General features: G+C 38.4%; 1 protein-coding gene across 1 annotated transcript in view; it reads right to left on the bottom strand.

Moving 5' to 3' along the window:
• REV3L (REV3 like, DNA directed polymerase zeta catalytic subunit) overlaps positions 1–25742 on the bottom strand; it is a 123337-nt gene extending 97595 nt beyond the window's left edge. Inside the window, exon 1 of the mRNA XM_065633062.1 lies at positions 25534–25742. Coding sequence (XP_065489134.1) covers positions 25534–25672 — 139 coding nt within the window. The 5' untranslated portion in view covers positions 25673–25742. The remainder of the gene's footprint in view (positions 1–25533) is intronic.
• Positions 25743–26030: the final 288 nt, after the last annotated feature.

Consider the following 26030-nt stretch of genomic DNA (forward strand, 5'->3'; position numbering starts at 1 on the left):
TATGTCTATCAAGTTGCATATGATACATACCTACCCTGAGCTGGATTTTTTTGTTTGTTTGTTTCAGAGGCCTACCTTTTCTTTTAAGCATGAGGTTCCTTCAGTCTAATGAATTAAGGATTATGCTGCTTTTAAGTCAGAGGAGTAGAGGCAGATGGACCCCTTTGACATATAATTCATCCTACTTTAAGACAGCAGTTGTACAGACAACACCTCTCCAATGTTTCAGGGGCACAATCAGCTTCGTCTAGAAACAGCTAGAAAGCAGAACAGCAATAGAAGACGGAAAAGTGATCTCCTGCCATGTAAATTTTGAACTACATTTTACAAGCATGTTACATGCATAAAGATTTGGAAGAGCTGGGTGAAATTTCAGGTTCTCACCACCAAATGCATTTTCTAACAAACTTCTAACACTTTCCACCATGTCCTAAAGTTGCCTTACTTATCCCCTCTGTGCTGTAGTTACCAGACGATATTAAATGAGGTTTCTTCCTATAACGACCCAAGCTAAAACTTTACACCAAAATATAACACGAAACAGAAATGGAGCACCACTTTTTGTCATGCTGTCATCTCCCTTTGAAGTTGAGGGAGGGAAAAAAAAAAAAAATCTCCAAAATGATGTTTTCATAAGCATGAAGATAATCACTTCTTTGTGATATTTGTGAAATTTTAAGTTAAATTATTAAGTTTCACTGTCTTCCTTAAGCAGAGGAATGTCAATAATCATCACCTCCTTTAAGTCTTCTTAGGAGCACATTCTGCTTAAAGAATCAAATCCACAGCAATTTTTCATCAGAAGCATCAAATGAAACTTACATTGCCAAGCAAATCATAGTGATTCTGTGCTATGAAGTTTTATGAGGAATACAATGAAGAGTGCTTGACAGTTTGCCACTAAAGAGCATAAAGTCCTCTCAACTATTTTTTAGATCTCTCTTTTGCCCCTCAAAAGGAAGATCTGGCACAACTTGGTAGCTTAGGAGTTTCTGTGAATTGCCTGAACCCTCAAACTGACAGATGAAGACTGCTGACAGAACAATAGCCAAATTGTTGATAGCTGGACCAGCCAGAAACCAGTGATCTTCTGGCGAATAATTTCTTCCTTTATTTGTTTCTCCCCTTTAAGAATTTGGTTTCAACCAGGAACAATAGTCACTCAAGCTGGAGTGTATACTACGTGAAGGACACAAACAAATAATAGTGAATTCAGTGAATATTCAATGAAGAATATCTAACTTAAGAGACCACAAATGAAGCCAGCAGTCTAGAAGAGACTCAGTTCTCCTGTGACTGGTGTAGGTATTGCAGTAAACATGACAATGTCAGCTGATCCTTGTATGACCACAATTATCTCTTGATTCCATGTGAGATTTCTCCAGTGATTCATTCTGGTTTGTATTTCATCAACATGGGTTGCGTAAAGCATGACTGAGTAAGAAACCTCTGACGACAAGGGGTGAGCTTCTTTCCAAACAGCCTGACTATTTGGAAATATTTGTTTCAAAAACAATATTGACTGGTATTTTGCAATGACCTCTCACACTCTCAGAAAGAGGCAAGGGCAATGATAGTGCCAGGAAGGTCTTTCAGTGCCATAAATCAGAGCAATACAAGTCAAACACCTGTATTGCCATAAATAAATAAATCTGTCTAGAAACAAAGACAACTGTTTCAAAAAATATTGTGAAGCTGTATTTTGCATTGGTATACTTGATGCTGAAGCGCTCAATGCTACAAGAACAAATAGACACTTGCTACAGGAACAAATACACACTTGCTTCAGAAAAGAACAGCAGAGGGTTCTATTTCTATTTTACACAGTACAGAATCAAGCTAGGTTTGGCCTGATGCTGTGCTCTCCTGAAGCTGCTTTTTATAGTGTTACTTTTTTATATACTAAAAAGAGGTTTGAATAAAAATAGACTGAGTATGCCAAACTGCATTTCTGTTTACTGAAATACTAGCTTTATTAGGCTGACAAACCTGCCTGATCTTTCTGTACATCTAACCAGACCAAACGCCGCCTGAAAAGGTATCTCGTGTCTTTTACATCCTTCTGGAGAAAGGCTTCCTCACACAAAGGAAACAAGGAAATAGCATCTGCCAAAATGCAATAAACATCAGAAATATTTAGCAATAATGGATACATAATAAAGCAAAATGATCCAAGCCAAACACTTGTGTTTTTGCACCTGCCCAGAATGCTACTATACGTGAAGAAGCACTGCATATCTTATCTGAAAGGGAAAAAGAATCATGGGGCGAGTAAACTCTATCCACGTCACATCTAAGAACTGAATTAGTTACTTACCAAGAGTAAGGTACAAATTCATCACAGTATTTTCTTTTATAACCAGAACAGCAGGTTGTAGCCACATGGCCTTTATGCCCTGAGCAACACGGTGTGAGAGCACTCACAGTACTGGCATCTTGGGTCACAAACGGTCAGAAGAATCCAATCCTGCACATGCTGAATTATTAATCAGATGCATTTCTAAGGACAAGCTAATCTCAAAAATTGGTTTATTGAGCGAAAGTTTACTCAAATCATGCATTTAACAGCTGCTTTTGGAAGTCAATGCAGCCTTCCCTGCTCTATGACACTAACCCCCCATCCCCATAATAAGATAACGGCAGAGAGAGACCTGATTATCCAAGGACACACTTCATAGAAAAGTTACATTTAGCTTCAAATTCTGATTTCAGTGTGACAGTCCTCATGGTGACAGTGACATCAGGTGAAGACACGACAACTGATTGGTCAAATGCTTTGAAAGTACAGTCATGTTGTTTTGCCTGTCATCCCTGGAAGCATGAGCACATGCACAAGTTACAGCAGGTTGAAATAGCACATAAATTTACAATGTATCAGCTGCTCCTACCATGACAGTTTGCATAGCCGTTACTACAGGGTAATACCATTAGAGTGGTGCTGCAAAGACAGCGCGCTCTCTCAAAACCTCCAAGATACAGAAAGCGCAATCCCACTCACAGATTTTACCTACAGCTTAGATCAGCACAAGCCAGTGTGCTCTGAGATAATGCAAGGAGCCTAATGGGGAATTTGAACTCAAATCTTTCTACTTCACAAGCCCACGGTTAGTATTCCACATTGCCGAGACTGAACTAGAAGCAGTACTTCCCACCCAGATGCAACTCTGCACTGAATCACACTGATGCACTGGATTGATTTTTTTTTTTTAATTGTTTGGGTGGTTTTTTAAAGTTATAGGGGAAGATTTGATCAATTTATCTGCCTTCCAGGACATAACAGACCTAGAAGTTAACCTGATTGTCCAGTAGCTCACATGACAAAAGCAGCCATTCTAGAAAGACCCATGTTTAGCTTTAGGAGAAGAGAAAGATACGGCTTTTTGTTTAACAGGCAGTTCAAAACCCCTTAAACTCCCCTCTCTAAAACTTTTCTTTGCTTAAATATTGTTTGAATTTGACTAGCATAAATTTCAAGTATTTGTTCTTTCCGTGGTTTTCTTCACTAGACTAGAACTTCTCATCACTTCTTCACAAACTTGTGATACAATCTAACAAAAATATATCTTAATATCCTCTAGAGGAGGAAAAAACATGTTTGAGCTCTCTTCTGAACCTTCTGGTTTTTTTCAACATAATTTAAAATACATTGCTGCAGGAGTCACTCTGCTTCTCACATCTGTTTCACAAATGCTACCTTCAACCTCCTCAGCATTCTCCCGTTATTAATGTAACCAAAAATGACATTAGCTCTTTCAGCATCACACTGATAATTCATTAACCTGCTCGTCTGCAATGACCCAAAATTCTTTTCACAAACACTGTTTTCTATACCACAGACACTGCTTACAATCTTTGTTCATACACACAACATCCCACTTTGTTTGAACACCTAAACTCTATCAAGTAATTTGCATAACTATGTATGACTGCTGCACTAACTTCCTGCAATTCTTTGCCTTCCTTGAATTCTATCAGCATTACACATTATTGATACAAACTAATTACACAGTAAACCTTCACTAAAATAGTTTATTATAAAGAAATACTATAGCCAGTAGCTTCTCATGTGAAATATTTATGCTCCTTAAAAGGGCTGAAATCCCCAAAGTTATTAGACTTTTCTAAAAATCAACCTCCAGCTCTTACTCTACAACCACATAATTCAAAACAAATGAAAACATATAGTATCAGGTGACATGCTCTGAGTTATCAGAAAACTTCTACCTTGAACTCTGTACAGTGCAGTGAGTATCTAAAAAAAACAACCAAGCAAAAAAAACCCCACAAACCCACCACCATAAAAACATCAAAACAAACCAAAAAATGCCAATCAGCTCTTCTGTGTCCTCTACTCTCAATAAATTACTGTCATTAGTTTTATTGCAGTTAGAATGAATATTGTTAGTCACCAGGCCAGAAAGAGCCAGTATGCTTATACATTATGGCACATGGCTAAACAATAAAGCTACAATAAATCAAACAGCAGAAGAATAAAACATTAAAATGTGTCAATAACCATACCAAAAACGCATGTGCAAACGCAAGCAAGAATTAACATTTTTATCAGAGAGTTCGAAAGCTGTCAAATTGAATGCAAGATACATTGTATATTAAAAACAGAATAACATTTCTAACTATGTACATTTTAACTATATACATAGTAGGTACAGCATGTGGGTGTATTCGTTCAAATAAGCAGCACTCCAGTTGAAATGTCTGCATTCTAAAATTTTACTTGCAGGACTAAAAGAGCACTGTCCAACTCAGATTTTTTTTTCCTTTTCACTTGTGTTGAAGTATTTCTAGTTTAAAATCCTTTGATACTCATTGCAATCACCAAAACTGACAATGCTGATGGGATATTCTGCATGCTAAGCAAGCTGTTAAATGCCAACAATCAAACGTAGCTTTATCTGAACTATGCAAATTCTTAAATGCCAACAATCTGAACTATGCAAATTCTAAGTGCTGGCTGTTTGCCTTTGTTCCATGATTGAAGATTTAATCACTTACTGACTTAATAGTACGTCTCTCCTCAAACTCAGTTCTTAGAAGTCTGTAAAGCTTGAGTGCAACAGCTGCAGAAAGACAGCATGAGCAACCAGAGTGCACCTCTGCTAGCTGCACTGAATTTCTCCCTTAATTTCACCCGATTAAAATCGTAGTCCTTTACCCAAACAGTTAACTGTCACCCTCATGTTTTTAGGGAGTCACAAATTATATATCAGTGCTATTCATTAATCACATTTCTCAAAAAACTGATTAATGTAAACTAAGATACAATCAACTCAGACCTGAGGTTTATATTTGCTGTAAACCATTAACATAACTTTTTAAAGCATTTCATTGAAATTAGGGAAACCATGTCCAACACAAACATTAAAACAAAACAACAACAAAACAAACAAACAAAACCAAACCAACAAACCAAAACCCCCTTACAACAACAAAAACCCAACCATGGAAATGGAAAAGCAAGCAGCCTAGAATAATAGCTTTTCTAAATCCAGCTTGTGACAGAGACCATTTCTCTCAAGTATATGCTGAATAAGTACCTTCAATTTCATCAAATAGATCAATGCTATTCACTCAAAACCGAGAAACAGCTGAAAACTTGTTTTTTGTTTCAATTCCATTAATAAGTACTACGTAGAAATGACTTAAGTATTCTTTCTTTTAATTGAAGACAGCAGAATGAGTTAAGATGTAATATTTCAACAAAACAAAGAACAAAATCTGAAATACAAAGTAGTTGGATAAACCTATTTTAATGCAGGTATATTAGATGCAATTCTTTTGTCACATAAGAGATTGACAGAACAGTTGAGGTTAGAAGGAACCTCTGGAGACCACCTAGTCCAACCTCCCTGCTCAAAACAGTCACCTAAAGGTGGACACCTATGACCTAGTCTAGTATTTCAGTTGTGTTGTGTTTGTGGGTTGGTTTTGGTTGGTGGTTGTTTGTTGTTTTTTTTTTTTTTTTTTGGACTCTAGTTTCTACATAAATGTATTTTGACAAATAAGCCATCCACTCACAGTTAACCTTAAGCTCAACAACAAAGAGAAGCAAAAGAAAAAAGCTGTGAAGGTAGTTTTTCTTCAAGGAAATAAATATCATTAAACTGCAAAATTAACATGTGTACGCCCTATGACTGAAGCACCCTGAATTGACAGTAATTCTATCAGTAAGCCTGAAGTTTTACAATACTTATTTCAGAAAAGTGATTCCAAATCTCAGAGTTTGCTGCTGTTTAGTTCAATATCCATGCGCATATGTTCTTTTACTCATTTTATTGACTCTATCACCCTGTCTGGGCTCTACATTTTTCAGAATGCGAATAAGATGCATATAAATATGGTACAATTTTCTAGAGCTCAGTGAAGAGTAAACAGTAAAGTACTCTGACTTTTTAGAACACACTATTAGCATGGTTTTAAGAATGGGTTAGTTCATACCTCAGAGCTATTGTTTCAAGGTCTCTGACAGCAAAAGCAGACAGCATTTTATTGGATTGACTTGATTTTGGTGTTGAATGCTTCCTCGCAACTACAACTATAGAACTGGTTCTCATTTGAAAACAAAGTTAAAATGACAAATCAAAAACCACAAGTATACCTGCGTTCCCAAGATGCTTTCTCTTATGTCCCCTGAGATTGCTGCTATTATTTTAAGAAGTTGGGCTTTACACAAAATCCTACTTAAATTGAAGATGGCAAAGAACAGCATATATTAAACAAACCTGCATAAAAAATTCCAGTAACAGAACTTTTTTGATTAAGGTTTTGAAAATTTATGTCTACTGATTACCATGTTTGGAAAAAGGAATCAAGTATCCATACAAGTCTAATATAAATATTTAAGTCTTACTATATTAAGTCTTTGAGTTGAAAGAGTCATCAAAAGCAACAGGACTGCTTAAAAAATGCAAGAGAACTTGCATCTGCGATGCATTGAGACAATATTAATCATCATCATCATCTAGCTGGATCAAAGTTAAGTTCTCACTTTTTGTCTGTAATCTGTTTTAAAGCTACATATTTTAGTAATAGGATGGAGGACATCCCACATTTAAGATACCCATAGGACTTCATTAAGCTCCTCACTACAACCTGGTAACTGAAATGACAACATCCAAACAAAATGCAGACATCTCACTGCATTAATCAAAGGTCCATGTGGACTAAGGGTTTTTGTACAAAAGCAGCATTAGCACAGATCTGACAAAAAACATTACAAAGTAAACATTTGAAACCAGTTTATTCCATAGTAGTTGGTTTTCTTTAGTGGTTTTATTGCTTTTTACCGAAGGGCTTACAGAAAAAGCATTTTTTTTCAGCTGATGGTAGAATACACATATGGTAATCTTCCTAAACCATTGTTTTCCCACGCTACAACTACTGAAATAGTAGAAGCTAGCCCTAAAAGAAAACAAAGAGGACTAGAAGCTACTGAACATATTTTTCTTTTCATTGTCAGAGAAATTGTCTCCATCTCTTTGAAAAGATATTTTGCTTTATTCACGTATGTGCTCAGATACCCTTGCAGCTAGATACCACATCAAGAACTCAAAGATTAGCAATTGAATCTGAAGACCCAGGTTAACCTTGTAAAGCACCATTCAGTGACACTGCATCTCCAATACTGTTTTTGTTCATCCATGTACCTCTAGTAGTATGTTCTACTTTCCATGCTGAGATCCTCTATGACCTTTTACCAGCAGAACACATATTCCTGTTCTCATGTTTCAGATTTGGAAATATTTGGATTTTATTTCCAGTACTAATGGTATCACTTTTATTCTGGACAATTAAATCTATTTCACTGTCCCAGCTCCTGGTCCTTTTGAGAAAAAGGTTTAATTCGATCCTTCAAACAGTAATTATGAGATTATTAAAAATGACTTTAAGAAACAACTGATACACTTGAACTTGTTCAGGCATCCAGAACAAAAGAACCTGGAAGTACTAATAGCAAAGTTCAAGACAACAAAGAAGAGGATATATTTTTTTATTCACAATTAGACCAAAAGGTGAAAATACAATAATGTAGATTCAAATTATTTAGATCAGATTACAAGTGCAGCACTGTGCCAATTTATAAATTAGAACTTTTCTTCTACTTTATTTTGTATTTTTATAGATATTAGAAACATTTTCCAAAGCCTCACTGGAAATCGATGGAAAGAACAAAATCTGAACTCTTAACATCCTAATCATCAGACTGCTATTCAATGTTTACTCTTCCAGTGGACATTCAAACACTTGGACAACTGGAGGAAACAGACCATAACCAGAAATAAAAATCTTAAAAAGTGTTTAAAAAGTATTTTGAATATTTAAGACCAACACTAAACTGATTATTTCAAATCCTAGTCAACTAACTTAAATATATCAAAAGTAAAATAAAGACAAAGGGTACAGAGAGCAAAACACAGACCAACAGGAACTTCTCACACAGGTGTCCGCTACATCACAGTATTAATAGTGATGGCTGTGGACTGGGAAATCAATCTGAAAACCTTGTATTAAGAGAAAGTAATAGTAAGTCTTGTGCAACTCTAAAAAGAAGCTATTAAAACCTCTGGGTCTCTAGCCCTTTAAGAGAAAGAATTCCTTTATTTCTAGGAAAAACAGAAAAGAATTGCCATCAAAACCACCAAATGACCTTGAGATCTGAAAACACAGGTAAGGTTATTTATTTTTTGTCTTGGCTTTCGTCAGAAAATCATTCGTCATTGTCACTGCAGTGTTTCTGCACTGTCCTGTCCTAAAATGAATGTTCCAGCAAATTTTAAATTGTTTATGACTACAAATTATTAATTTCTCCAGAAAAAGGAAAAAACAAAAAACTTTAAGAGAAAAAAAAATGTGTTTCTCACTCTTTGATAACAAAGGCAGACTTCCAAATAAGAATAATTTTAACCCTATGCCTGTAGAAAAATTGTTCCTCTGCCTCCACTGTTGCTATTCACAGACCTCTGAGCAGCTACTAGTACAGACCAGATGACTGTAACGAATTCAAACATTTCTGGCAGAGGCATGTTTATTATTTTCCAATATGACTGTCTGCCAATTTTCCCTGTCCAGGATTTTTTTTTTTTTTTCAGAAATGTTTTTTTCAGAAAGGAACTGTGTGAGCCAAACTATGTCAGGAACTATCCTTCAAACAATTATTTCAGAAAGTGGAAGTGGACTAGCACGTATGCAGACTTGTATTTGAATATGGTTCAAAAACATTAGAAGACACGACCCAATCAAAACTTTAATCTGCAGAAAATAAAATGCTATGCTGTTAGTCTTTGAAATAATTTATTAGTACAGAATACTCAAAATCTTAATATGTGACCAAAAAAGCATAAACTTTAATGAAATAACCTGAAATTCAGGAACACAGCCATGTTTATTTCCCCTCAAATTATAACTTTTTAATAACACCTTTTGCTTTATGACTTATCAATGCATATCCCACAATCTGTTTCCAGTCTACTTGTCATTAGTTTAGCTGTACAAATCTGCACACGATATTACGGCATAAAGGCACAATTCTTGTGAGGAATTCTTAGAATCACTGGTGCATATAATTTAAGATGATGATGGTCTTGTGACTAAGACACCTAAAGGCAAGAAAAGGAAGATGAATCCCACTTCAAACCCCTCATGACCTTGTACAAGTCATTCAGTCCCTCAGTCTTGATTCTACATCTATAATAAAAAATTAAGAATTACTTAAGTATTTTAAATCACAAAACAATTCACTAACTGCATACACGGCATTCAAACAGAAATGCAGTCATGCAGCCTACATATGGGATAAATGCTAAATAAAAAAAATCTTTGGAGTAGAGTTAAAAGAAAGAAAAGAAAAACATCTTTGCAAAGGTTCTGCATATGAATCTCAGCTTTCAATCTGAACATAACCTTGAAAGGCCAACTTGAAAGAATTATTCTCTTGCAAGAGTTTAATCCAATTTAAAATAACTCTAATTAGTAAAAGCGCAAAGCGATGTCCAAACAACAGAGATATTGCTTAAAAGGGCAGCAGTTTGATATATCAAGTCTCTTGATTTATCTTGCTATTTTCAGGTTTTCCGCTCTTGATGTATAAAATTCTGTTTAGGACATGAACTACGGAGTTGTGGGAAAGACAAAGACCTGCACAAAAAATAGCAATCACTTACAAATTATGGTCATAAAAAACTAAAAACTTAACCTCATACACAAATCACAAATGAGAGTATGGGTTCTGCTTATTCTCTTCTACAAATAAGTAACTACTCTTGACAATTACGCATTAGAAAAAACACAGGACTCCAATTATTGTTTCTAAATAAAAACATTTGTAGCACATTTCTATTGAAAAAAAATGGCTGTAACGGTGGAACTCCTGCAGGTAGCGAGAAATACACTGCTTTACAGGAACTGGGAATGTTATATACTTTTGAAAAATCAAGTCTTTATGTTATGGAATCACATTAGGCAGATTATCTATTGGCAAACTTCGTTGCACCCAACTGAAGAATCGTCCTTTGAAATTTTAATAATGTTTTGAATACTAAAGAACTTTCTTAAAACCAAGAAAGATCTAATACATTATTTCCTACAACAATGGCGAGTTAACAAAAATCTTTAAATGTGACATTTTTGACACATTAATCCTGCTATTGTGGCTGCTACTGTTCAACAGTTAGGGATCAAGATCTCTGTTAACAGACAATTACAGAACATAAATATCTGTCTCCCTAATGGAAAAAGTGCCACTCGATTCTAAATAAATATTAATCATCATCTTCTACTGCATTTCTCACTTTTTCACCTTTCACCTAATAGAAATTATGAGTTTCAATTGCATCCACAATTCCTTTTGTAAGTTTATTTCTCACTTTCAGGAAAATATTATTTTCATCACATTGTTTACTAAAAGTAGAGAATGTCTGATTTTTTAAAACAGATTTCTTAACTGCTTGAGCAAATTCTTACACAAAACTACAATTCCAACCATTACAAACCCTCTTTGGAGTAAAGTCTTCTGTCTATGATTTGGCCTATGTAGAAATACCACTGAGCCTCATGAGATACGATTTTTAGAAGCCTTTTTAAAGCTAAATGGTTCAACACACAGCTTGGCAATGAGAAACAATGATGACCAGTTGCAACTGAGCTTATTTTAAAATGTGACCAAAGTTTCTGAATGGAAAAAGAGCTCTTGACCTCACTGTGCAACTACAAAAAGTCAAAAAGCAACAATTTTCACTACAGGTGCAACATATGCTTCATTAATTCAGAGCTGAACTTCAACTAACTCACAAAACCAGAAATTACCTCAGATCAGATTTACATCTGAGTTAGGGATGAGTGTACACAGGAGCTATTTGCCAGAAAAACATCTCTTCATGCAGTTGGTGCCTTATCCTTTTACATGGCCAGCCTCCAACATCAAGTTGGAGATTTCCTTGTTCTAAATCCTGGCAGCCACTAGAACACAGGTTGATGAAAACACGCTTTTCTCCTTATAAAATATGTAATGCATCATGGTGATGAATTCTGTTGGTCAACCGAAAACTATTTAAAAAAAAATTGAAAAAAAAGTCAACACAATGGGTTAAAAAAAGACTGCTTCCTGAAATACAAAAAATGTGTATTCTTTCAATTCTGATCCAAGCTTGCAAACAATAATATCAGAGAATATAAAGTTCCTTTATATTATGTTTAAATAATCACAATACATTAAAGTCTCAAATTAGAGACTGCTTAACACTTAGTGCTTTGGAAAAAAGAATCATTGTAATCAGATGCTGTAAAACAGCTACTGTACTTCAGAATATGTAATTTTGTTTTCATAAAGTGACTTTTTTTAAGATGTTACACAGAACTACACAGATTTCTTTTAAAAAGGAGAGAACAAAAGTACCACAAGGAGGAAAGAGAAATTGTACTTTTAAAAAGAAATTATTAGTATTCCAACAGTAATCACAACTAGGATTTCATGGTTTATTCCTTAGCTGAACACAGGAAAGAATTTGTGGAGTTATAATTAAGGTCCAGTTCACTACCACTATGACAACCACACTGTGCCATCCTTTTCATCAGCACTGTAAGTTTCACAGAAAAATCTACCCAAGAAGTAACAAAGCAACACAGAGATTTTGGCTGGCACCAGTGAAAATAACCTATTTTTAAGAATATTTAGAAAACCAACACCAAAACAAAAGAACTGGCATCACTTTTATAGAAGTTTACCAGAAGACACTCCTTTTGCATAGGTGACACTATCACCCTCAATTACAAGTTTCATCTTCAAACCAATTTTAAACGGTATTTTCCCAAACATCTTAATTTTCCTTAACAAACCCACATCAACAAATGAAACATACACAAGAGACTGCACTCATAATCACTCTGGTATCGACAGAGCCAAAGCTTTAGCTTTTAGCCCTCCCTACCACATATCCCTTCTCTCCTAAAAACTATACAAAAATAAAGGACATCAATACAACAGCTGCAGAATTTTCCAATTATGACTTATGCACAAAAAAGGTGAAAAAATAGAGTTATATTAACTTTTAACATCCAAAATCTTTTTGAAAACTGTATCACAAGATTTGTAACAGCTATACTACATTCTACTCTGTCAAAAAGACTGTGATTCTGGGTATGCATTTAAATATACAATTTACAGATACTGAAGAGCCAGGCTTATATGTCAGAATAGCAAAGTATACCTAGCTCCATCACATCTAGTTACATTAAGGAATGGCTGGTATCTGTAAGAGCTCACTGCATATTTGAAGAAATAAAGAAACCATTTAAATAATGTTTAGAAAGAAAAAATTGAGACTCGTTCATGAATGCAGACTTCTAGTTCCCCAAGTTTTGGTTTTTGGTTTTTTGTCTTCTTTTTCTCTTCTCATATATATATATATATATCTTCCTGTAAACCTCACATGAATATACTACCTCTAGTACTAGCAGTATCCTATTTTACTGTTTTGATAAACTGGAACGCCAGAATTATTCTGCAGAGCTTCAGTGTGTGCAATATTTCAGAACACACAACTGGTAAAAAATCACCTGTCCTCCTTTAGGTACTCATTGCAGCATCAATAAGCAGCTCACAAAACAGTCAGAAACAGTAAGTTATTTTCAGCTCTAGAACAGCTGAAACCTCAATTACACTATGCTAACAAAGAATCCAATTATTTGAGGACAGACTGAGTCTACCTCTATTAAAAAACCCCCAAAACAAACACCCCTCCTCCCTTGCAAAGTCTCTTCAGCTCTGCAAATATATTGCATGAGTCTTTCCCCTTCTCTTCCCCCTTCCCCACAATTCTAAGTGACTTCCTAGTGTAAAAGGTCTAACAGATAACCGCACTGTGCCTTTGTCCAAACACAAGCCAAATAAAATCAGATTGCTTCAGAAAGCAACATTTATGCAATGTGATGGCTATGGCATCAAACTTTCAGACTAAGAAACTCCTGTTCAATACTCCACACCATAAACCACTTAAAATCTTTAAATATAAAAGAAAAAAAAAGGTGAGCTACTGGATTTGAAAACTCAATCTATCTTAAAGGCACGTACAGAGATTTAACTGTGTGATCAAAATTTCAACTGATGGCTGCTGCAGAGCAGCTGTAAAAACAGCTGAAGTCTCATACTACTCAGTTGTAAACATCACTTTTGCTTCTCCTGACCCTTGTATACCAAATTATGTATCTTCAGAAAACAAAAGGATTACACTGCAATCTTAGTCACCAGGTTTTCTCCCAAACCAACTTCATACTAAAGGCTCTCTGGCCAACTCCACTCTGATCTACTGTTATTTTTCTATCACCACTTTACCTTCATAACTTCACTGTGAAATGCATGAGCTTCTGCCTCTCACCACCAAAGTTCTGCTATCAAAATATCAAGTCCCTGGTCACGAGAGTACTGTAATCACTCATCCTTTAAAAAACTATAGAATTCAAATATTCAGTGAAATTAAATGGTTTACTGTGAGCCAGATAGCTACAGAAGCCAAAGTGTTAACAAAATTAAAACACGGCATTGCTAGTGATTTCCACAGAGAATGATATTCTGAAAAAGCCAAAGACTAACTTGGAAAGAATAAGATGTTGCTAAGGTTTTCTTTCAAAAAATCAAGCTTACACAGAACAAGTGAAGATTTTTATGGAAGCAACTGAAGAACACAACAAATGAACAGGTTACAGAAAGCCCATTTACACTAAAGAAGAGATGATCAGTTGAAGAAGTGACCTGTTTCTCACTGTGTGTGGTTTTTGTTCTGTTTTCAAATCTGCCACATATGCAACTACATTATGCCGACCCACCTATCTTTCTCTGCCAGCAAAAAATATATTTTCTTGTGCATGCATTGCACTGCAGAGGCAGGCTTGAAGTCTGGCTGGTTTTATTTCATTTCTACCGATACATTGGGAAGATGAACACCAGATATTTAGAATTTGCTTTATTTATTTTCACACTCTTTAACCTAAAAATAACAATACAAATTTTCACGAAAGTAGGTAACACAAAATGTGCTCACAAACTGCACAGTGCTTATGAGAATATTGTAGTTCTTTGCTATGTTCTACACTTCTTGGACAGATCTCAGTTGGGGCAGGGAGGGGGGACACGACACTTTGTTTTCTTTCTCTCTTCTCCCACTGCACAGACCAATAAACCTCACATAACACCTCATCTACTTCCAGCCACAAGTCTGGAGATAAGAAATTCCAGGGGATGAATCAGCCCCACGAGCCAAAGCAAGTGAAACCAAAAGGGAGCAGCCTTAGATAACTGGTCCCTGTTGTTGCAACTCAAACATCAATATTTTCCGCAGTCCTGGCCCTCAGCACACTTTCCTCCAACCACCCCTCCCCAGCTCACCTCACATGCTCTACATATTCCTTTCCATTCCCAGCCTTCCTTTCAACACATCCTCCCTTCCTCCTGTTTTTCCATTCATGCAATCCCTCCTACAAAATTCCACTTCAAAATAATGACTAACAATATTGCCATGCCATCTGTTTTCATAACATATCACTCTTTCTACACCTTTTAATGCTCCGTTTATACAGAACATAATTTTTTGAGTGAGGACTATCCACCATTATCGGCACGCCGCCTAAAACAACTGGTTTCTATTCTTAAGTCTTTCATCTTTAATATAGCAGTGGTTAAAAATGACTATTTATTTCCTTGATTAGGTTTCCAACTGCTGGCATAAGAACACAAGCTCACCAAAACCTGACATGCTGGCACAATCTGTAAATGCTTATCAGAACATTATTCTGTTCTTCCATCTATCTTAAGGTTCATGGGGGTTTTTTTTTTGTTTTGTTTGGGGATTTTTTAGATTCCCATTTTGAGTCAGATGCATTAGACTGTAAAGATACTAAATCCATCTCTCCATGGAAACTGTAAATTTACAAAAGTACATGTGAATGCACAAATACCTTAAGAATCATACATTAAAAAAATCATATAGAATGATCTGAATTACCATGGCAAGTTTATGCACAACTTTATGTACAATGTATGCCACTTTACTGAATTAAGGAAAACATGGGGCAATTTAAAACTGTGTTTCTGCTATAGAACATCCTTTTAGTCAAACGATGACATATACTCAGTTATTTTATGTCATTCCTATGTTTTCTGTTCAGGTAAAACATGCCATCAAAAGTCAGAAAATACAAACCCAGAATTTATTATTTGTACATAGTCATATCTTACCGGAGGTATCTACATAAAAGCTTTATAAACACTACAAAACAAACCTTGCTGTAATCAGAAATGAAATTAAGTGCATATACTTTCGCCTCAGAGTATGGTGTGTTAAGGAAGAGATAACAACAAAACACACACTGGGGAGCTCTAGAACAGATTTGACTGGTATGCAGCAGGGAGAGAAATGAAACTTAAGTGAGAAGCAGCAGCCTTGTTATAATGGAACACAGAGGCCGGACATCTGTGGTGTAGTCTAGAGGTCAATACTAAGGCAAATATTGTTTAGCATCTTCATTAATGACCTGGACATTGAACAGGTGCACCCTCAGCAAGTTTGTAGATGATAAAATTTGGAGGAGTGCCTTATACACCAGAGGGTTGTGCTGATATTCAGCAGGACCTTGACAGGCTGGAGAAATGGGCAGAGAGCAATCTCATGAAGCCCTACAAGGGGAAAGGTAAAGTCCTCATCTGGGGATGAATAACTCCATATATCACTATGGGCTGGAGGCACGCTGTCTGGAAAGCAGCTTTGCAGAAAAGGACCCAGGGGTCCTGGATGAACACCAGCCAGCAATAAGCCTCAACTGCAATGAAGGCCAACAGTGTCCTGAGCTGCATTAGAAAGAACAACACCAGCAGGTCAAGGGGTGTGACCGTTCCCCTCTACTCAGCACTAGCAAGATGCATCTGGAGTGCTGGGTCCAAACCTCAGTTCCCCTGCACAAGAGAGACAAGGACATACTGGAGCCAGGCCATGAAGATGATTAAGGGCTTGGAGCATTGGACATGCAAGGGAAGGCTGCACAAGCCAGGATTTTGTAGTGTTGAGAAGGATTGGGGCAGGGGGGAAGGGTCTTATCAATGTGTATAAATACCTGATAGGAAGCAGTAAAGAAGAGTGAGTCTGACTTCTCAGTGGTGTCCAGTGAATGGACAAGAGGCAATTGGCACAAACTGAAACACTAGAAATGTAAAAAAAGTTTTGGGTGTTCTTTTGTGTTTGTTGTTGGTTTTGTGTTTTTCTTTGTTGTTGTTGTGGGTTTTTTTTTCCTTCCCCTCCCGCCCCCAAACAGCTCAAAATTTACCATATTTGATACCAAGTATTTATAAAAATAGATTAATTTTATCTCAACGTAAGAAACTGCCTGTAATCTCTCTTAATGTCCTACAGACAGGAAGATAGGTTTCGCTGCTTACAAATATGAATGACACAAAACCATTTGCTTAACGGTCAATGGACAAAAACATACAAGAACATGATGGAAGATTCATCTGCAACAAAATATTTCATAACATTTTAGCTAGGTTAAATAGGTAACTGTTTAAAACCAGATATAAAAGCTGCTGTATTGAGAACTCCAGAAAATAACCTTCTCATCTGGATAATAAATATAATAGAGGTGGCAGCAATAAAAATTTGTTCATTACTGATCTGAAGGCAGTACTTGCAGAAATGAGGGCTGAATCAGTTTCCAATTCCCACTGCTTAATAAGATCTTTGCTATACAGAAACCCACCTAGGTAGTTTCAAACACAAAATGAAAGACTCATTATACATCTCATTATACAAAACTCAGAAAACTTGTATTGTAAGCCTCCCCTGAGGAGTAATGCCAAGTATTATGGATTAGGTGCAACATTCCATGGCCCTTTCAACATTCACACTCGGTACTGCATGTTGATATTGCACCTAAAATAGGACATACAGCCTTGCTGTAGTAAACACTGGTTTAGTCAGCAAACAGTACAGAGGCACAACTTGAATTTAAATAAGCAGTGGCTACTCCTATTTTCTCTGTAATTTTTAGGAAAATAACCTGTCACTGAGGGACAAACCGAACCTAGCAATGATCTCTGTAGTGAATATTCTTTCTTCGTTCCAAATCTAAGTCAGTTTTCACTACTACCACTAAAACCTTCCAGAAACTTTTACAGCTGTAGGGTAATCAACTTAAAGACAGCTACCTGGCAACCTTTCCACACCATTTGGATGTAACTGTGTTTGCCTGGACATATGAACAGGCTGTACAGAGCACCTGGATACTCTCTGCTGACAAGAGTAATCTCAGTAATCACAGAATGATTGAGGCTGGAAGGGACCTCTGGAGGTCATCTGCTCCAAATCCCCTGCTCAGGCAGGGCCACCTAGAGATGGTTGCTCAGGACCGTATCCAGATGGCTTTTGAATATTTCCAAGGACAATGACTCCACAACCTGAGAATCTGAGAAGGCATGCACATGTACACCAAGGTCACATAACATGAACTCATAAACATGCAGTTAACATGACAGACTGCACATATACAAGCAGGGGAAGAAGTTATCCAAAATGGCCGTCTGCACGCTGAACACAGAAAGGCTGGAGCATACAGACATCAAATGGTTCCCTAATAAGTCATGTGGCCCACCCCAGCCAGCATGAAGTTTTATTTAAATGCCCTGCCAAAAAAACAAAAAACCCACAAACTTTTACACACCTTATAACTTCTCTGTAATAAAAAGCAACTCGTGAAAGAAAAGAACCTTAACAAACATGCATGAGTGAAGGCTGTGCAAACACTGGCATTCAATCAGTCCCTGTATCTAGTACAAACTTTCCTAGTATTTGTTTAGATTCTTGTATATTTTGGGTTCTGTCCTCGGTCTTAAAAGTAACTGTACCACAGGCTCAAAAATACTGCCTGTTTGGAAGCTCACATACTTGATTATTCTGCTGCATTCCTCAAAATTATTGTTTTTACCAGAATACACATAGATATAATGAATAACAGTGCAATTACAGCCTAACTATTCAGATTTCATGGCAGATCTTAGCAACCAGTCCCCGGACCTCATTAATCAAGCCTAGGCCTTAATGTTATAATTGTTACCAAAACTACAGCTTTGGTCAACATATAAAGGAACATTATTTTGTTGCTTGCATTTATTTATTACTGGGCATGGTATTAGCACAGAAATACCACTCCTTGCAGACAGCTTCTTCACTGTACTATCAGTTCTGCTATTGATTTGATGTAGGACCTAAGCAAATCCATTCTTTTCTTTACACAGGTATACCATGCTGTCTGTTAAGAACATGTTCCTGGAATCACAGAATGGTTGGGGTTGGAAGGGACCTCTAGAGGTCATCTAGTCCAACCCATCTGCTAAAGCAGGTACGCATAGAGTAGATTGCACAGGAATGTGTCCAGGCGGGTTTTGAATGTCTTGAATGTGAGACAGCAATTCAATAGAGAGCGAAACAATTTTTCCCCACAGAATAAATGTAATATAGAGGACATATATAGAGGAACTTAAAAAATGCACACAATTGTAACACACAGGGACAGTACACATGACACAGTGAACAAAGAAGAAGCAGCAAGTTCATCTGTTATCAACTCAACATCCAATGATGACAGCTGAGGGGCATGAGGTGCTGGCTTTTCAGAAGCTGGCTTTGGAATACCTGGAGATACAGAATGCTTAAAAAAAAAAAAGTTGAGTGTAGTTGTCCTGGGATTTTGATCAGCAGATCTCCCTTAATGTGAGACTGAATCTCCAGTGATCCTGTTCAATCAGTCTGAAAGATTTCAGCTACTTCATCTGTGAGACCAAACATCCACTGATTCACTGTAAATCTTTTAGTGTGAGTGTTCATGCTGCTTCTTTCCAAATGGTTACATTTTCATTGTCATCATCATACTTGTCAGAGGCCCAGCGCACAAGGAGGTCAATCAAGTCAATCATGGGTAAAGGACAAAAACAGGGTAATGACAACACTTAGCAGAACAGGGTATTAAATGATCAATACTGGAACTCTGAAACAAGAGACTGAGAAGAAACAGATAGCATGGTGTTACCACACCTGTTTCCTTCTTCCAGAGATTTATCTTGTCTACTCAGACTGCAAAAATTACTAAGCAGGAGCTGTTTCTCACTGAGTGTTTACACATCGTGTGGTCCTGCCAACCTCAGTTGTTATATGCATGTTCTACTCTGGTAAAAATAAGAGAGAGAACTATTTTCAGGCCAGTATGTTATTTTGAGGAGATTCATTTTACACACTGAAAAAGAAGATATTTCAACAAGCAGCCAAAAAGCACCCTTAAGAAGTATGTAACAGAACTGAGAGTTGTAGCCAAGATAGATAAGCTGTTAGTCTACTTCCAGGCACACTGATCATAAAAATCAGTCTCGAATTATGCATTAGACCCAATATAGATGCAGCTACCTTGTGAAACTTTTTGAAGTCTGCAGCTGATGGAGTTCTAAGCACATAGTATAGGTTATACATGTATTTTTTGGACTGAATTACAAAAGCACAAATATATTCAGTGACTTGACCATGAGGTATTATACTTTACAGCAGCAAACAGTATATTAGTTACAAAACCAGTATCTGGATTCTAGTTAGAACATTGATTTTGTCACAGTATTTTAAGGTTTATTTAAGAAACGAAATTAAAGAAAGACATATATACATGGGTACTAAATTGGCTACTTAACAAGTTTCATGTCAGTGGAGCAGTTTATTCAGGCAGCCTCTCATTGCTCAAAACAACTCAGCAGGCAATCTATATAGAGTATGTAACGAATGCCTCAAAAAAGAAAGTTCATAGGAAAAAACAAAACAAAACACAACACACAAAACCCCCAGAACACACTAGAAAACACATCCTTTTAAGGGCCAGGCAATTTACAAGCTAATGATCTCCAATCACATAATTGATAAAACTCAAACATTGAAAGTAATCTCCGAATAAATATATTATCTCAAGTTCCTCATTCCTACTCCAGCCCTGCTCACATCTCACAGAAGCTACAAACCTCTGGAGAAAAGAGAAACAAATGGACATGAGGCTATTTTTCAAACAGCTCTTCAGAAGTACAAGAAGCCTGCCAGTACAAGATGCAGAAATGGTACGCTGAAAGTGTAGGTCCAATGGACAACACTGAAAATCTTCTGGGCCATGCTGCAGTCCACAGAATAACGCCCTATCAAGGGTTGCACGCTGGTATATTTTGAGAGAGGGTGCGAAAAGGTAAGGCAACAACGGCTGTATCCTATTTTCCATCCTCATACCCTTACTATGAAGCCACAGAAGGGACTGGAAGACTGTTAACGAGAAGTGCCCACTTCTCAGAAATGAAATATGGGAAGCAGTGGCGACTGGAATGACGCTCGGCTGTGAATATTGGGGTAATGAAGCGAGGAGGCCATGGGGAATGACCATTGTGGGACACAGTGTCTGAAATGGCAGCAAAAAATGAGAGAAGAAAAAAGCATAGAAAACAGCAAGTTCTTGCAATGAGCTCATTCCTTCTCAAGTGAGCAGCAGAGGAAAGACACTGGGATGGGATCAGATATACAGCCTAGCCAGGTCAGTGAAGGGGGAAAGGGGAGGGAAGAACAAAAGAAAGAAGATAAGCAGGCCCCCTCACTGAGTCATACCAGAGCTACTGCTGCTGGAAAGAAGCCAGATTTCAGCTGGAGCATTTGCCTCTGCTTTTTTACCTTCTCAGAAAACCAAGGAGAAGTGAAGCCACCAAACTTAGACATCGCCCTGAAACGTATTCAGATTTTGCTGACTGTAAACCCCACTCTAAATCACACCTAGCCTCAGAAAAGCTTGGCATCAAAAGCATGCAAGAGTAACATAAAAACATCCTCCTCTTTGCCTGAGTTTTCGTGCTGCTTGAAGTAAGATTCATTCTTGGATCAGTGATTTCATAATGTAAAACACAAAACCCTTCAAAAAGAGACAATTATATAAAGTGGCAGTGGAGAACAGTAGAGTTATATTATTCCTCAAATTACACATCGATTTTTCTTATGCAAATTCCTAATTTGCCTTCTCCAAAGGCCCTCCTGCTAACTGAACGTACCTTTCTCAGCCTAATATCCTTCAAAAGCAATTTTAAAACGTGTACCTATTTCCATAAAATTTATCACGAGCCTCAAATCAAGCCCAAATTAGAATACTGATTTTTTAAAATATTTCAGATATTCTCACTATCATACACCAACAGGTATCTTGTGTGTGGTTTACGATTAGCGTTCTCAGCTACTTGCACTCAGTCTTGTTAAGTGAAGTAATAATTTAGCAATCTCAGCTCATTAGTTATGTCTCTCCTAACATGACATCTAGTCTCACGCTGTTTTTTTTATGGATGGATTTGCAGTTTGGTTCTGTCTTCCTGCAGCTGAATAAGCAACAGACAGAAATACCCAACTGAGCATTCAAAACTTATTTTGAAGCAGTCAGTGAAATCTTGAGGAGAGATTCCAAGAGCTTGAAATGGCCAAAAGCTAGTAGGAAATAAATCACAACTTTTGATACCTCGATACAGTACGACTTAGCAACAGGAATGACAATTCATGAATTACCAATTAAACAAAAGACCATACGTAAACAGAAAATTCAATTTTCATTATGGTTTCCTTCTAATAAACAGGCCTTGCAATTTCTCAAAGTTTTTTTTTCTTTTTTTTTAATAAAAAGCATTTACAAAAGTTGCTAGCTAGCAGAAAAGAAATACTGCCTGATAAAATAATTAAATTCTATTTCATAGTTGAGCATTACCTAGTGAATTAAAACCTATTGTTTTTAAATATAAGGAGCAATATTACAAGATTCCTTTAGAGATACAAAGACTACTATATCAAATAATATCTACGATCTTATACAACAAAGCATGAATTCAACACTGATTTCATTGTATTATCACCATGGTAGTGTTGTAGCATTTCTGAAATTATACTTTTGTCCAAGTCACTATGTCAACAGACATGCCAGTTTGCTTCAAGCAGAAAATGGCTAAAATGGAAAGAAATGGTTCAACCAGCTAAGATGAATCCAAACATAAATTCTAGTAGTACTTCACCTTTTGCTATTGTAGTCAGAATTTTACTCTATGTATTTCACAGAACAACAGAAAATAGTAGGTGGATTTTGGGGCTTAAACAAAATTTTGATACCTTGCCTTTCAAGCTCTTATTATGCAAAGATGTAGGACATCAAGAGATGACTCGCATAGTCTTGTGAAATATGAGATTTCTTCTTCAAAAGACCTAAAGAAGTTGTCAAACATTATCACCAACACAGTCCCTTCTAGGAGTTCATCCATTATTATTAATTAAAAGTCTGGGTTTTACCTCCCCCAACTGCCATACCATAAACCACTTCAATTTTATACATCGTAACAGCAAACCTTTCCAAATCTATTGTTGAGTACAGGACTACAAAAGAGTCCTCAAAGAACAAAACACTGGCAATCCTTGCCATTCATATACCTCACTGAGCATAACACCTCCACAAGAAGGCAGCAGAAAGCATAGGTAGGTGTCTTCAGAACCAACATCCGTAGCTGATACTAGACACAAGACGTGCTGCTGCTAAACGTTTGACTTTCTAAACACCTGCATAAGCCACTTCCCCATACCAATCAATCCCCTTTCACTCAGCAGGTGGAAATTGGAGTCTGTTCTGAACCTGACTCCTAATTAGCTGCACAGCATGGACACACAGCTTTAAACATACAAAGATTCATACAGTTAATCATGCCAGAGGTGAAGTAGCCTATACAGACATAGTGCTTTGCTGTCATGTAGGCAGCATGGCAACTGAGCACCTTTCCTGCAGGCAAGACATACATGTTAAACCCAATGAGAAAGGGTTATTCTTATCCAGACCAACTGAAGTGAAGATAAGCATCACGCTGCCTGGAAACCAAACAATAGGTACACCTCATTGTCACATACAATATATTAGAAGTTGGTTTTACTATTTCTTTTTCTTCAAAATAAATGTCAATTTCGATGTGATTTACTTAATTTCATTACATATTTCAAGTCTCAAATAAATAATTGGATGGCCTCCTCTCTGAGGTCACATGCATTACTTCTGACAATGACTGCTTAGGTCCAACACCCCTGGAAAAAAAAGAAAGAATTAGATCTGCCTCCTTTTTTAAAAAAGAAAAAAAATAACATAGTGAGGTAATATGTTCTTGAAGCTTATTAGCAAACACTACTAAAGGTACAGAAAGAAAAGAAGCCCTTAAAAAGTTTAACAAGGAAATAAATAAGACAACAGCCAAGTCACACTTCCTTTGCAGGCTGTAGTGAAGTGTCTCCTGTAACCAAGGTGAATTAGAAACACTTCTATTATGCAAACTAATATTAAAGTTTATGGTTTGGGAAGCCAGGGATTTCCTACTGTGTTCCTAATAGCCGGACAACTAAACTACTTCACTGTTTACTTTATGATGCCACATTCATGATATGGCATAGCCTAAACACTTTCTTAAAAGAAAATAAGCCTTAATGAGTTAACCACATGCACACACAGAAAGCCTGCTACCTGCCAGACAACCTCAGGCTCTACATTTTTTAATAATGAAATAGCTACTCATGCCATTACATAAATATTATTACATAATATCTCCTTTGTATGCAAAATTAGAACTACAATAAAATAGGCCCCACTATTTCAATATTGTACCTATTAATCCCAGTCATCCACTTAATAATTTGGAGCTGTAGATGCATCAGATCACAATAGCTTTAATATCTCACATTCCTCTGTGCCTAAACAGAGAACAGAGAGATAATTCTAGATTAAAAAAAAATCACCACCAACAAAAGAAATCTGCTCTATTACAGTAACTGGGTGAAGGGAATAATACCATTACTGTGCTTTTTTATTACTGCTTTTTTTTTTTATCTTGCCTAACATGAAATGTATACACCAATACCTCATTTTCAACATTTAAATCAATCAAGTATGCAGAACTACCTTAATTCCCAAGGTCAGCATTATACAACATAAGTATAAAAGGATCACAAGCAATGACGTTTAACACGTCTAACATCTCAAAGAACAGGGTTTTTTCCCCAACTTAATATTTTATGTATGGGTAAACTACAGTAAATATTAAATTCGTTATAAATTTGTTCTGATGGTCAGAAACATACTCGAGAGGCGCGAAGACTATAACCATGAGTCCATAGACAAGAGGCAATGAAGGAGTGGGATGTGACATTAGGAAGTCTCAGGGGGCAACATGTGGCCAGCAGTCAGGACATTCCCTTCTGCAGTGCAGCACCAATACCTATCGCTTTATGCGATCTGTACCACGCTAGCGTAAGATCAACAGAAAAAAACCACTTTATAAGTAATGCAGAAGTCCCTCTCGTGATTGCGTTCAAAGGTTTCCCCTTGTACCCTCTCCTTTTCGCTGTTCGCCCGCAGAAACACACCTCCTGGTGTGCTGCCTTCACGCCCCGTGCCCACAGACCGTTATCCTGCCCGTTATGGGGGCGGGGGGCGCGGAGCGGGCGGCTGCCCCCGGTGTTTGCACAGCTGCCGCCCCTCGCTCGGGGCAGTCCCCACGCCGGCCGCACCGCGCACAAAGCCCCGGCGGCCGCAGGCCCTCTGGCCTGGCCCGCACCTGCAGCCCAGCGCCGCGGCACCCCACCGCCACCGGCCGCGCAGGGGGGAGAGCGGGGGGCGCGGCGGGACACGACACGACACCTCCGCCCACCGCGGCGTTTGCCGGGTTTCCCCACGGAGACACCCGGGGCAGGCAGCCTCCCCGCCGGGGGCCGGCTGGGCCCGGCGCGCTCCGTCGCTGCCGCCGCTGGCAGGTGAGACGCGTCGCAGCGGCGGGTGGGGAGAAAGGGGGGCGCGACCCAGCCACAAAGAGCAGGAGCTGCCGCCGCCTGCGCCGCGGGGAGGGGGGGCAGCGGCGAGCCCGGCGCCAACCGGACCCGCGCCGCAGCGGGGCCGGCGGCGGCGGGGGTCCCTTACCTGCAGGGGTGGCGCCGAAGACTCTCACGACGGGCACCCGCCTGGTCGGGGCCTCTCGGAAGTAGGACTGGCAGGGGTCCAGGCCGGGCAGCGGGCTGCCCATGTAGTAGTCGGCAGTCACGATCCGCACTGAGAACATGTTGCTCGCCGCCGCCGCCGAGGCACGCACTGAGGGAGGGAGCGAGCGAGCGCGGAGCCCGCACGGCTCCCCCCGCCGCAGCGCGCGAGCGCAGCCCCCCGCCTGCCTCTCCCCGCCCGCCGGCGCGCGCACAGCCTCGCACACAGGCGCGCGCCTGGCCTCGCACGCGCCTTCTCTGTCTATCGCTGCTCGCTCGCTCTTCCCCCCGCCGCCTCCTCCCCCCTCCTCCTGCTGCTGCTGCTGCTGCTGCTGCTGCTGCTGCTCCTCCGGGCGCGTGCGCGGCCGCGCGCGCTCGGCCGGGGCGCCCCGCGGGCTCTAGAGCCCGGCCGGCCGCGAGCGCCTCACGGGCAGCGCGGGC

The sequence above is a fragment of the Caloenas nicobarica genome, chromosome 3 (assembly GCF_036013445.1).
Source record: "Caloenas nicobarica isolate bCalNic1 chromosome 3, bCalNic1.hap1, whole genome shotgun sequence".
In the NCBI taxonomy this organism is placed as follows: domain Eukaryota; kingdom Metazoa; phylum Chordata; class Aves; order Columbiformes; family Columbidae; genus Caloenas; species Caloenas nicobarica.